General features: G+C 37.8%; 1 protein-coding gene across 2 annotated transcripts in view; it reads right to left on the minus strand.

Annotated features, from left to right (window-relative positions):
• Nucleotides 1–10,915, minus strand: part of slc30a8 (solute carrier family 30 member 8) — a 32,852-nt gene extending 21,937 nt beyond the window's left edge. Inside the window, exons 1-7 of one of the 2 annotated variants that reach the window (XM_066674396.1) lie at nucleotides 10,628–10,915; nucleotides 6,743–6,872; nucleotides 6,433–6,539; nucleotides 5,494–5,588; nucleotides 5,265–5,391; nucleotides 3,238–3,413; nucleotides 776–925 (exon numbers count right to left, since the gene is read on the minus strand). In XM_066674396.1, coding sequence (XP_066530493.1) covers nucleotides 776–925; nucleotides 3,238–3,413; nucleotides 5,265–5,391; nucleotides 5,494–5,588; nucleotides 6,433–6,539; nucleotides 6,743–6,872; nucleotides 10,628–10,778 — 936 coding nt within the window. In that variant the 5' untranslated portion in view covers nucleotides 10,779–10,915. Of the gene's footprint in view, nucleotides 1–775; nucleotides 926–2,691; nucleotides 2,922–3,237; nucleotides 3,414–5,264; nucleotides 5,392–5,493; nucleotides 5,589–6,432; nucleotides 6,540–6,742; nucleotides 6,873–10,627 lie in introns of those variants that run through there. The other variant, XM_066674395.1, reaches the window with a different exon arrangement.
• Nucleotides 10,916–14,608: the final 3,693 nt, after the last annotated feature.

Consider the following 14,608-nt stretch of genomic DNA (forward strand, 5'->3'; position numbering starts at 1 on the left):
ACTGTATTGAAGTTTTTGTCCACAAGTCCCTATTCCACTACGTCTATGCTCTAGTGAATTCCCTAATAATTTACTGTATGAATACAAAAATAGTATCACAGCAAGTCTCAACCACTATCGCACAGTTTAAGCAAGAAGGTGGTGATCCCAACGTCATGAGACAGAAATATGTTTATTACAGGCGAGCAGTTTGATTTAAAATAAAAAAAAAAGCTGTGTTAAATCAAACCACGATGTAATCCGTGACTGATAAAGACTACATTAGTTCAGGATGGTCATGGAACTTTGCAGCAACAACCATGTCTGACAAAAGGATGTATATTTTTGTGTTGTCTTCACAGAATCAATAATGTTCATAACCAAAAGTGTCGCCACACCAAAAGTCATATTCTTTGAATATCCCTTTATGGCTTCTGAGCTGGTCAAATATATTTAAAAATTTTCAAAGACGATTAAATCTACTTCTGTCCTTTCATCTCAAATACCTAGGTATGTAATATTCAGACTAAATAAGTTGAAACATTACCAGTGGGATTTTGAAACATGGAATTGTGTAACATCCTGTTTTACAAAATCCATGTCAAGTGGGAAGGGCACAACCCAAAGGCTACACAGGCTTCTTGCTTGGCTTTATATGGTCCAGGAAACATCCACATACTGATTGTTTCACGGGCTAAGGAGAGCACACGTATGAGTTTTGTGATAGTCCTCGAGACTAAGGGATGAGAGCTAAAGCTGTAGTTTCAGTCATATGGATAGAAGTATTTCCAATTCAGTCAGAAGGGCTATAAACATCACCAGAGGAGGGCAGGCGAACATGACCACCCGTTACATTAGGAAGTAGTGAAAGGTCCGGAAGGCTACTGAGACGAGATCTGAGCTCCTTCCGCACCTGGGTAACTCGCGCCAGCTTACGCTTGTACTCCTACAATGCACACACACAGACAAAAGGAAAAAGTATATTAGGGATTTTACTGTACACTGCATTCAAAAACTGATCAAACAGCAGCACTGAATATGGTTCATGACAGAAATGATGGTGGTTAGTTCTTAGAAATTAAAAGGAATAAAACCTAGCATATTTGGTGTTAGATGTCATTATAAGGCCTAGCTCTATCTCAAAGTCAAGTCACAAACAAAACTATTTTGAGAAAGAAATTTTTATTTAGTACCCAAGACTTGTGTCTGCACTGGGAATTTCAGTGTCCTAAAATATACAGAGCTGTGCAATGTAAAGCTGCAACAGTTTTGCTAGAGATACTGCACTCTAACAATGTTATTTTTACAATTTCTTTAAATGAATCAAGATTGTGTGAGATGTTGTAGCTTGTGTTTCATGCTCTTTTAAAATTTGGGCTACAGGACGCAAACTTTTTTTTTTAGCAAAAATCAGGTGCAGATAAAACATCCTATACATTAAAATGTTAATATTTCTTTTTAGTCATTTATAGTTTTTTGGAGGACAAGTTATAAAACAATATTTGAAGCAAAATCTATGCTTTAAAACCTCCTGATCTAGTAATAAACTTGTTACCCGCAAGCCCACAGGCTAATCACAAATTTAACGTGTGTTGTTACATTCCTAAAAATACTCCTGGAAGGGAAACCTTCCTGTTTGGTTTTTCATGTAAACGCAAGTTTATTTGTTCAGACCAAGACTTATGATTAATTTTTGAAAATTAATGCTAGTTATTTTAAGTGATAAAGCCAGTTGGGTTTGTTTCCATTGCTAAACTTAAGACTAACAAATATAAGATTTGGAGTATTAGGAAATACATGTGTGTATAGATGAATTTAATTTGAACACTTTATTACCCATGGTGCACACAAAGTTTAGTCATTAATGGCTTTCTTAAAAATTCTTCAAACGCGACACTCAGAGTAGGAAACATAAACTTACTCTTTCTCTCTGACCTACATTATCACGTGTTGATTGCACGTCAGAACCTCCAGTTGTGTTTTAAGAAATAGTTTTGTATTGTTTAGAATATAATTGTTCAGGTCATGGACATTTCTGAAGTCTAAACAGCATGGTAAAGTGAACTCATGAATTAGTGCATTCCTAGGACTGATATGTTCATTACACATTAAGATAATTACATCAGTAACCTTTGAGTGCACAAGATCACAATGACAAAGTGGACTCCCAATATAACATCTAGAGAACTCTCAGAAGAGGCATGTATAGTAGCTATTTGGACCACTAAGAGCCATTGCTGACCAACTAATTTTTGCATTGTGGATCATGTTCAGCACAGGAATGACACTGATTGTGAGGTATTACTGAGTAATGCTTTGATACGTCAATTGCAGCAGTCTGGCTGGAATTTTTACACAACACTATCACACCTGGACTGAGAATAGTCAACAAAAATAAAAACAATCAACTCTGATTAAAAGACCAGTGCATGGGAATAGAACTATAGTCATTAAGTGTGTACCAACAAATTAGTTAATTGTACTAAAGTGGTTCCCCATTAATAAATGATGATGATATCAAAAAGACCAAATATTATAACAACCTAAACGTATGGAGATAGCAGGGGTCCTGTGGTGGTCTCTTGGCATTAGTGTACATGGTAGCTACACTAAGTAGTGTTCAAAAATGTATAGAAACAGATACAGTCAGTAATTGTAAACCAGCAAATGAACTGATATGGTAGATGTTTATTACAACAACCAATGGTCACAAGGTAGGTTAACCCGATAATCTACTGCGAACCTGTGCGACTGAAATAAAATGATTATAATAAGGCTAAATAAATATAAGATTCATAAAACTTTAAAGATTGCACAACTGTAACACCTATGAAACCTGTTGCATTAATAAACATGTTTAAATAAAATAGCCCACTCCAGAATCGTGTATTTACTTTCATCTTTATTTGTTCTGTAGGAATAGAAACACAGCATACCGGGACCTGTTGGCAAAGGCTGAGAGTTAATCAATTATTAATACGTTCAACTTTGTATCTGTTTTCATACTTACCTCTAAATGTTTTAGTGAAGCAATGAAACCTTAAAAAGTTAGTATTTGTGAGCATGAAGTTTTGATGTTCATCCCTGAGTGAGTACTACCCTCTAGTGGACAACCCCAAGTTTGTGGAAAGAAAATCCCCAAGACTGGGGTAAGAAAAGGCATTTCAGAATAGGTTAATATTGTGAGAATGGTCAATGAAGAGTGCAAAAAAAGTAGAATCGAAATGAGATATAAAGATATAAAGCAAAATTACGCACTTCTAGTTTCTGTTCATTCTGGGCCAAACCATCTCGCTGGCTCTGTAGAAAGAGAGTGAGCAGCCTCGTTAGCTGCCTACGGTCATCGATCTCAGCCGCCAGACGCCCACTGTAGTCTGCCAGCAGCATGCAAGCCTCCTCTACTAGCCTGGACAGCCGTTCTCCTGACTCCTTATCTGAGACAAACATACAGGCAAGGCCCGGAACACATTAGACATTACCAAGCCAAAAAAAAAAACTGTCTAAACCATTTTCAACCATTGTCACTGTTTTTCTCAGGTATACATGATTGCAAAATTTGATTTTTTTTATTCAACTTCAATAAGAAATGTCATTTAACATTAATTTTTAATACATTTTAAAGGGGACATATTATACCTCTTTTTAAACAAGTTAAAATATGTCTATGGGCTATACAAAACATGTTCATGAAGTCCTTTGCATAAAATCACTCACATAAAAAGAGATCACTAGATCTATTTTTGCCAGTTTCTGTCTGTTTCAGAATGAGCCGTTTAAGGGCGCTGTCACTTTTATGCAAATAAGCTGTCGATGGCCACGCCCCACCCATCCCATGTTTACGCGTGAAAATGACAGAAAACAGAGGTGCGCTATCCAGCCCTATATACTCGACCCCTAGTCGGACCCTGAGCAAGAAGCCACGTGTACACAGAGCCGGTCCAGAATTTTCTGGGGCCCTAAGCAAAATCTGACCATTTTTTGACAGTTGCACCTGACACTCCACTAGTACTCTCCCTCCTTTTTTTGGCTTAAGAATAAACAGCCAGCCACATACAGAACAAAATGCAGTGAAAAACAAATAATATTTATTAAAAAAAACAAAAAACAATATATATATATAAACAGTTTTAACATAATTATCTTTGTGATCAGCCCTCCAGTATCCAAGTCAGCATTTGTCTGATTCTGTAGCAGCTGCAATCCTTAAGGTGGAATAGAAGAAAAAGAAGCAAACGTAGCCGTTTATTCTCCAGTTTGCACATTTTGTCACCTTAAATGATGCAGTAGTTTTGTCCAGGCGCCTGTAAATGCTTCACTGTTTAAGGTTTAATGAAAACTTCAACTATGCCAGTGTTAGTGTGATTGTGTGAATATAGAAGCAGCATTTAAGGTGGAACGGAAATTTCGAAGAACTCAAGCACTTGGCACTTGGAAATACATTTTAGACTCTACAGGTGTGTTTGGGGAAGATTAAACAAGTACTAGACAGTATAAAAACATCAGTATATGTTCAATTTTCAGCTTCAAAGTTTGGTTCATGACACTGTGGCACTGCGAGGCTTTTAAGGTCATGGAGAGCAGCTGTGCAGTGCACACCACCTCTAAATATATTCCTATGGCTATGTAAGCAGACTATTATTTATTAACAATCCAACCTCTAGAAGAACAGTCACAGGTTTACCTGTTCCCGCAGCTCAGTCACGTGGAGTCTTTTTTTCCCTCTTTTCTTTTCCTGAAGGATAGAAGGATTTCTCGTCATCTTCTGATGATACACAAATTCTCCCTAACTTGAGACGAGGAGGCCTTCATTAATTTGCAGAGCCGTATGCAACGCGCATCGTGAGCATATTTGGCGTTTCGGCTATGCCTGCACAAACATCTTCATGAATGTCAGGGTGGATCTATGCAAATTTCCCTAGTGTATCATTACAATAAGGGAGCCTTCCAAACGGCTCATAGAAGCATGATTCCTGACCCACAGAAAACAGATGGATGTTTTGTTTTTTTTGCGCCTGGAGTGTTTATAGTAGCAGTAGAGACACAAGTGGGAATAAAAGAGCACTCAAAAAGTGAGTTTTGCATAATTTGTCCCCTTTAATATAAAGATATATTTTTAAAGGTTTCCTTGCTTAACATTTTCCGGTAGCATATTTCTGAATCTTTTAACTTTGATACATGATATTAATAATTATGCTTTATCTTAAACTGACTGTCCTCATTTAATGTTGTTTTAAAAGCAACAGCATAAACATGCTTTTAAGGCATTAATTAGCTGAGAAACACACCTGTGACTCTGTGCAGCAGGGAGGAATCCTGCACCTCAGGAGGCAGTGCAGAGATCCTCTGACGCAGAGCTGAGTCGCTTGAGGCTGCATTCTCCAGTTCCTGCAATGCTCGGATCAATTCCGCTGTCTGAGACAGAGAGGGTCGCACCAATATAGTACAAAACAGTGAGACAACTGATTATATATTGATAATCTGTAGATTTTGCAACATAATGCCATTCTTTGATACCTGTGGTGGCTCTGCTGGGGAGCTTCTAGTGGCAAAATCTTCATCACGCACTTTTATCTCCTCATATGGCCGTTTGTTGCCCTTTTTTTCTCCATCTGAGGCATGTGGGTAAGAAAGGTATTTCAAACCAGGCAAATTCTAAATAACATTTAAACACTATTACTATTAATATTACTATAACTCAGACCAATTAATGTTCTCCTACACAACATGTGCCTCCACTGAAATTGGTTACAATAGTAATAGATTTATAAATTTTGAGAATTCACATATAGAACCACAGGGTACCTAACATTAAATGCATGATTTTATAACGTAGCATACAGTAGTCGAAACATTGGTGGCATGGAAAAAAGACATGGAAAATATGTCCTTATTATGTGCACTAGTCTTACACTAGTCTACACTAGCTCATCATGTTCTATTCATGCACATCATGTTTTATTACTAAAAGTTTGAGAGTGAGAGAGAAAGAAAACAAAATCAAGTGTCTTATGGATTTAACTGCCCCACAAAAATATTTTTATTCATTAGCCTCTTTTATGTACTGCTTTATACTAAATCCAATTAAGACAAATCATGCTCTGTGTAAATATGCAGACATTCCGTACTCTCCAAATCATATTTATTACATCATCAGAAAAGACACACAAAACACTGATAGTCAAATTTTTTTTACCAAGTTTACCATGGTCTACATCTAAATCAAATTACACAGTTAATTCCATGCAGAAATTAAATATTATATTCAAAACAACAACAACACACAAACATGGTGCCTACTCCTTTCTCTTATTATTTTAAGACAAAGGTTAACTATCAGTTTTTATGGTCATATTGCCTCAGCTTTTCTAAAAGCTTATTTAATATTACTTGCTCCAACATACTTGCCAAAATGCATAAACTTTTTTAAATCTAAAGAATGGCAGGTGTACTTACGTAGAACCATTGAGAGTTTTTCCAGCAAATCACCCTCATAAACCGCTCTCTCCTGCCAGATGGACAGGACCCGATCCAACTGCTTCTTACAGCCCTCCTCGCCTTCACTGCAAAAAAATTAAAAAAGTAATAAAACATGTTAAAAAAGGACAAAGCCAAAATCTTGGCTTTAATAGTAATAATTTAATAGTTATAATTTAACAATTTAATAATAATAATAATAATTTAATAGTTGTTTAAAAACTATTCCCCCAATTACAAGCCACTTCTGCAAAAGAGAAATCAACATGCAGGAATGAGGAGGCTTCACCTGGCGACATGTTTAAAGGCATCGATAATGACTGGTGCAAAGTCTTGTGTGAATTCTGGTCCCTTCCTCTTGCTGTTCTGGATGACATCATTTGCAAGATAGAGGAAGGTCAATTTGCGAGACATCTGAGCTGCAAAAAAAAAAAAAATCCAAGAGATGAAAATTTGCATTAAGGAAAAAAGATAAATAAATATAAATGTGAGTTTGTGAAGCTGGAAGTATGTGAAGCTAGAAGCACCTTGACAAAACCCTGGCAAGTCAATTCTCTACTAGAAGTATTCAAAGGATTTAAGCCTGACCATGAATGACCCCCAGTACACACTAACAACAATAAAAACAACTGCAGCTAAATCATTACAATAACAGGAGATAAATGAAAACACTCAGAAGGGTTTGAAGCTGGGTTTCAATGACGAGAGTAAAACACAACAACATTGTGGTAGAAAGTTCTATAGATCAGATATCTACCCTAAGCAATGAATAATTGAGTCAGCTAAAAATCCAGTGACAGAAAACCTGAGTGTGAGAGCTGAAGACTAGGGGTGAAGGGGCTCAGCTAAGTATGGCAGTGCCCCACCATTCTTAAATTGGACGCACAATGAAAATGTGTACATTAGTTAATGGAATGAATTAGCGCAAGTACATTGTTACTTGCAAAATTATGCTATTGGCTCATTTTTCTTTTTTATTTTAAATATATTGCATATTCAGGACCTAATGTTTTATCACTATTGCAACTACAATGAATAAGACTGCACCACTTGAAATCATAAACTAATGTTTCCACATCAGTTAAGTTAAACATGGACCAAAATTATGAAATGTAAAAAAAGCAGATTTGATCAGTGGGGTTTAAAACAAACATCACACCCAGATATCTAACTAATTTATTTAACTGATTTAACTGGTTTGACTGGTTTAACAGTGAATTCATTTATGTAAACTGCAAAGTCAGAAATTAGATACAAACATCTTACACACTATTACAAGTCTATGTTAAACAGATATACCAAATCCCTACTTGGATGAGTGGTTACAGACAATGAATGAATAAAAAAACCCTAATCACGGCCTTCAACCCACTGGCAATGTTTGTGAAAACAGGGCTTAAGATGTTTGTGGATCTGCTATTGGGAGTAATTACTGAATATAGGCTAGAGCTTTACCTAGGGACCTTTACAGTTTATTTCAGGAGAGCCTCAAATAAAGCAGTAGGTTAGTTCTTAGTTATATATTGGACTCTCGTGAGGTTTAATCCTCAAAAGAAAAATACACACACTCACTATGGCAACAGTGTCGTTTGGAACAAGCGATGTAGAAGATTAAATGAGCCTATGCCAATATTATTCTATGAAGTGACATACATCTTGACAAAAATTGAAATTGTGAATTAGGTGAACTAATGTTACATATCACATTTTTCTGTCTGCAAAAAGCGTAATTGAAAACTTAAGAATAATGAGTTTAATATGCAAAAAATAAAGTAAAAGTTCACGCTGATACAAGTGATGAGTCGAACCGTGCAGAAGCTTCAGATAGTGTGTTGAAACACCCAGTAAGTTCTTTATGATGCGCATGTTGACTCTTGCCTCAAAGTGCAAGTGACTTCACTGCTGACATATGGTTTGACATAATTTATGAAGCACAATGCATCACAGTAAAATTAGCTTGCATATATCCTAGCCTATACAGGCATGCCGTGGGATATTTATGCACCCCAGCCTCCTCAATACAATGTTAAAGGATTTTCTCCAAAGCCAGTGAAGTAGTTACCAAAAATGATAAACAGAATGAGTCCAAGCACAGTAAAAGAAATAGTTTCTTTATACAAATTAAGTCACCGTCACCCCAGTATTCATAAGCACAATCAATGTCCCATGTTTGGAAATCATTACAACAGTTGTAACAATCATCTCATGTCCTATTGTTTTTTTTTTTTCCTTTTTAAAAATTGACTGAAATCATACTGACAAGTTTTTTTTTTTTACCTCTATTACCATTAGCCACACATCAAAAACATTACATGGGTGGGTGGATGAATGAATGAACCACACAGAAAATATTTCCAATTTTTTTTAAACCAATTGGATGGAAAGCTTCAAGGCTGTTTAGAAAGTTTCAAGTTTGTTTAAAAAAAAAAGGCCCATCTGCTCATGCAGTCTATGTCCGCACCACAGTGTGAAAGTCAGCATATACATTTACTCTTAACGAACTGCACTAATGCTGCAATTGATCCAGGATTTGTTTTAATCAAAAGAAAGTCTGAACACACCCAAAGTTTAATACAACGCCTAAGAGTTCAAACATGCATTTAATAGAGCCACAGGAAGGGGGTGCTCTGCGAGCTCACTGATTGTTGATGTTACACACTGAAATAAGGTGAGCCTCAGTTCACTGGAACATGGTTTGTGTTGTGGCGCTTAACTCCAGAGTATTGGTCTGGCGATACCTCAGCATGGTATTGTGCTCATGCAGGTCACGGTGGGAGATTTTCTGCGTCAGGCAGGCTCTCACAGAGGGAAACGCAACACGTGGTTTAGGCATGGAGCAGCCTCTTTGCAGCGTGTGCAGGAGAAACTCCAGAAAAATTCCCACCCTGTTCTCACATACTCTGACTTTACCCGGAATTTTTGCTAAGCTGTTACCAGGATAAAATCCGGTAATGTCTGCAACACAACAAATGTTGGATGGTCGTGTTCACACACACAGCTCCTCCAGGTAAACGCCAGAATACTTCTGGATTACTGTGCATGCCACCCCCCACAACACACACACGATTTAATCTGGTACTTGGAGCCATGATGTAGTTTCCATAAATGTTGGCAGTACGTTTTCTTTTTTAATTTTAAATAGGCATTACAAATAGTTTGCTATTAAAAGTAGTTCAGCAGGCCCAGTTGTTTGATCATTACACCATCTACTAATCCATTTCAGCTTCGAAAGCCATGTTGCCTCCAGGTGCATAATAAAACAGACAATACTTAGAGCCAAATAATAAAATACTAGAAATCAGAATCTGTTGTACACTTTCACCATTATATAACATTTTGGAAAGTTTTTGTGCTTGTGTGTGTTTGCAAGAGAGGGGGGTAATCTTTATAAGAAAGGTGATGTTTCGGTCATGAGAATCCAAAATGGCTACCGAGTTCTCCCTAATGAACCTAGATATTATTAAAACCATGAATCTCATTTTATTGCAGTGTAACCGGTGGAGAGTAACTTGCTCGCAGAAGTATCCATTAACCGCTTGGCCTGGGAGTTTCTGCGTTTAAGTGAAGCTGTTGAATTTGACCGTTGAACAACTGATGAAGCAGAGTAGCCTGAGATTAACTTATCTAACATTAACAGTGCCAACGTGTCAAACAAGCAAGCGAGTTTATCAAATAACGTTTAACGTACACTAACATAGAAACTTTAACCCTTTTCATGAGCTCACCCGTGGCCACTGGCAAAGTTAGCTAGGGTTTCAGAAATTGGACTCACGTTAGACAACAACAGCTCCTAAATACAACCGTTTGTAGCTGCAAACTGTCCAGGAAAAAGACTATCAACGGAGCAGCGTATTTGGTAAACATTCTCCACAGCAAACGTTTAAAAATTTAAATGTGAATGAGGGGAAATAAGCTACGTTTCCAGCCCAAACATGGGCTACGACTCGACTTACTCGAATTTTCAGTTCCACCTTAAACGGTGAAGCGGATACGTGTTGGTGCATGAGGCAAAAGCCGCACAATTTAAGGTGGAAAGCACATTTCAAGTAAGGTATCCACTTAAGTTGCTTGACTTAGGTCATGCTAGTCAAATAGGTTTAAAAACTACACCGCACAGATTTATACTAGCAGCTACAAAGCAGCGTTTCGCCGGGGCCCGGTGTCCTGCGCTTACCTTTTTTCAGCTCATTATACCAAACTCTGACGATGGGTTTCGAGTGTTTTCTGTGGTGTATTAACCACAGAGACAGTGTCTGAACGCTCTGCTGAGAATTACTAAGTTCTGCCAATTTCTTCTCCAAAGCCGATTCGGAGAAAACTGACATCTTCTTTTAGATGAACTCTTCGAAAACGAACCACAGGGAAAATGCACACTATTTACCAAAAAGCAAAAATTCAAAGGAAAGCTAGCGTTAGCAGCCCATTCTCCCCAGCCAGCGCAGAGGCAGAACGGAGCATGCGCACTGTGATGTAAAAGTACATGTGTTTACTGCTGTCAGTGAGAATTTATTTGATTTGAAAGTATATTTAGCTGATTTTATGGCCTCTAAGGTTTTTAAAACCTTTTTTAAACCTGGGACACAGCAGGTTTTGTCCACGGGTTAAATGTTGCTCTGCATAAACATGTCCAGATTAAACGTAGGGCTTGTCATATGCGCTTAGCACCTACTGGACCCACTACCCTATCATTGCTGTCCAATGAAAAGCATTCATTCGTTGTCTGAAACCGCTTCCAGTTCTGGGTTGTAGTGGGTCCGGAGCCTACCCGGAATCATTGAGCGCAAGGCAGGAACACACCCTGGAGGGGGCGCCAGTCCTTCACAGGGCGACATACACTCACACGTTCACTCACATTCACGGACACTTTTGAGTTGCTAATCCATCTACCAACGTGTGTTTTTGAACCGTGGGAGGAAACCCACGCGGACACAGGGAGAACACACTAAACTCCTCACAGTCACCTGGAGCGGGACTCGAACCCACAACCTCCAGGTCCTTGGAGCTGTGACTGTGCCACCGTGCCGCCCCCAATGAAAAGCATGTATATCAAAAATAGTAACTTTACAGAAGTAGAAAAACCTCATTAACGTTCCATGGAATTAAATGTAAAAATATGTATTTCCAAGTATTTTTGTATAATTTCTATTGGTCCATTAATCATGAAGGTTTTACGCAATTTGAATGTAAACTAAAAGCAGAAAAAAATGGATATACGTTATGTAGAGGGTTAATATAGGTTACCTAGCCCAACTAGGCCCCACTAAAAGCCCATGTACCAGCACAGCTCATACACATCTTGAAACTAGGGGAGTATTCCACAAAACAGGATTTCTCGGTTAGATAACCCAACGTTTACTGTCCAATAGGAATCTCTCTCAACTCTTTTCTTATTGGATGGGCATGACTTTGGGCTTAAGTTATCTAGCTAAACATAGAAATCCTGCTTTTTGCAATACCCTAGCTAGCGGATGTTCACCCATTATGAACTTTGATGTGCTGGCTGGCTGTGATGATGGCTAAGTTGTTTAAAAGGTCATTAAATACTTCCACATTGCTGTGAGCTTTGAAAACCATTACTATACATGACAGCCACCTGTTCACATATCTTAAAACAAGCATGGACATTAAATTGCAGATAGTCAAACTTAGTCAAACTTGTCCCATCTTGTCATAGCAAATGGGGATGCCACTGACATCCCAGTAAAAATTATAATTGTGGTTACAGAAAAGCATAATAGTTATTTAAATGTACAACAATAATAATAATAAAAATAAGTATTATTATTTTTTTGTTATATCTTTTTTCTGTTGCAGCTGCAGTTGAGTAGTTCTAGCATTAGGAGGTGCTGTTCACTCAGAGAGAGAGAGAGAGAGAGAGAGAGAGAGAGAGATTCCATTTAATTGTATTTACACTGTTAACAAAGTGATACAGCCCTAAAACAGAGTTATGTAGTTGCAAGCAGGACTCAACAGGGGTTAAAAATTTCAAACCTACCCAGATAGTATGGGGACAGGGCCATTCTGGACAAGACATGACACTGCATGTGAACTAAAAGTGGTCCACATATTGGCCCACATGTCTCAACACAGATCTGGCCCACATCTGGCAAAGATGTGGCAGTACTGACTGAGGCAAACTGTCAGTCATAAGTGGCCCAAAAAGTGACGTGGCCATCATGACAAGTGGGAGTGGTTCACCCAGAGGCCGTCATTGTATGTGGCAAGTGCACCATGACATTGGGGATGTGGGCTAGACCAAGGCCTTAATGATTTTGGTATCTGAGCACCTGGGCCATTATCATAAAAAATTGGTATACATGTATATTATGTGTTGCTCATGGCCTCAAATTTGTTTTATCCTTTTAAGCTGGAATAAAAAAAAAAAGATAACTGAACCTACGGAGGAGTTCTTGTGTATAGTTCTGAGTGTTTAGACTTCACAAGTGAGTTGATTTAACATTTTACAGGTCTGAGGTATGGTACTATAAGCATAGTATATATAATTAACTATAATATTTGGTCGATGATTTGTTGCAGTCTTTTTCTGGTCTGATTCAAATGTTGTAAATTATGATTTTTGTATGTGACTGGATCTCACTATGTAACATTAGGTCTGGGAGAACTCATATTCAGACTGATTAGCAGATGCAATATTGATGCATATTAGCCTAATGTCTTTTCTGAGAACTGTGGTAGAGTACAAATGAAGCCATGTGTCTTGGGGGTTAATGAATATAAAATATTAATATACCATTAAAATTAATTTATTAATTATAATTTCATTTATTAAGAAGTTGAGATTATGTTTAATCCTAAACAGGAACTGTAGTCTAACTGTATGAATATGAAGTGTGAAGACATTATGATGTGTTTGCAGTTGTAAATGATACAGATGGACACAGAAACTGGAGAAGTCCCAACTTCCACTTATCTACACTACTGCAAAAGCTTCAGAACCAAAGAAAACACAGAGGAAAACAGATGTAAAAGAAGGCTAATTCAATTACTTAGCATATCCACATGGTACTCCACTTAGAACATACTGATCAGGGCCCAATTTCCTAAATACACCTCAGTATTAAGATCATCTTAACAGGGGCAGTGTTAAATGTCATGCTCACTCTCTCACTTAAGAATCTTCTTTGTTCCAAGATGTTTGTGAAAGGCTTTAGAAATAAGATCATTGTTATATGGTGAAGCAAGCATCACATGAATCACTCTCTCCTGGTCTTGATTGTAATACTACAAAGCTTTTGGGAAATTAGGTCAAGACTGACTGTTGTAGAAGAGGTAACCTCGTGGCTTTTAGGGTCAGGTTTTTAAATCTTGGGAACATAAGTATACCTTGTGCCCAAGTGTTTGTGTAATTGTGTTAGTGTTAGATGGCATTAAGTTTAGAACATCCAGAAGAGGTGTTTGCATAGACAAGTTTCTATTAACACCTTTCTTTGATAGTCCTAAATAAGGATATTGGGTAACACTTTAAAATTACATCCCGCTAATTACTGGGTAAGTACAGAGTAAATACCTGTTAAGTAAACCGTAAGATAGGGTGACCAGACGTACTCATTTACCCGGACATGTCCACTTTTTTAGACTTAAAAATATGTCCGGGCGGAATTTCACAAACGTCCAGGATTTTGTTTTTCTAGAGCTTACATAGAACTTCGAGAAGTGTTTCGTTCACAAACGAGTCCCGCCCTCCCCTACTCCGTTTGGTTCGCTTGAGTGAGAAGGGAGCGTGGTGAAGTAGCCTAGAATCTTCTGATTGGACGGTGTGACTGTAGAGCTACCGTTATTGGTCGATAACCTTCTCTGTAAACATTTAATTGGTCAGTCTGCACGTCAGTAGTCCTTGTTTACGTCAGGCAGAGCTCATGTACCCACCCTCATCTCGAGCAGCTATGCCGAAACGTAAGTGTAAGAATTGAAGATGAATTAAAAAAGAAATTCCCATGTTTTGTGTAGCAAATAAAGGTGTAAAGGACCTAGAAGCACACACAGGTTCAGCTAAGCATACAACAGCATCTACAGAGAAGGACATGGTCAGCCATTTTCATTACAGGCACCAGCAGAGTTTCATGGTGCTTTGTATTCATTAGGTTCAGAACATGTGTGACCACAATCATCATCATATTATTCAGAGATATTTATG

This window comes from Hoplias malabaricus, chromosome 6 (genome assembly GCF_029633855.1).
Source record: "Hoplias malabaricus isolate fHopMal1 chromosome 6, fHopMal1.hap1, whole genome shotgun sequence".
Taxonomy (NCBI): Eukaryota; Metazoa; Chordata; class Actinopteri; order Characiformes; family Erythrinidae; genus Hoplias; species Hoplias malabaricus.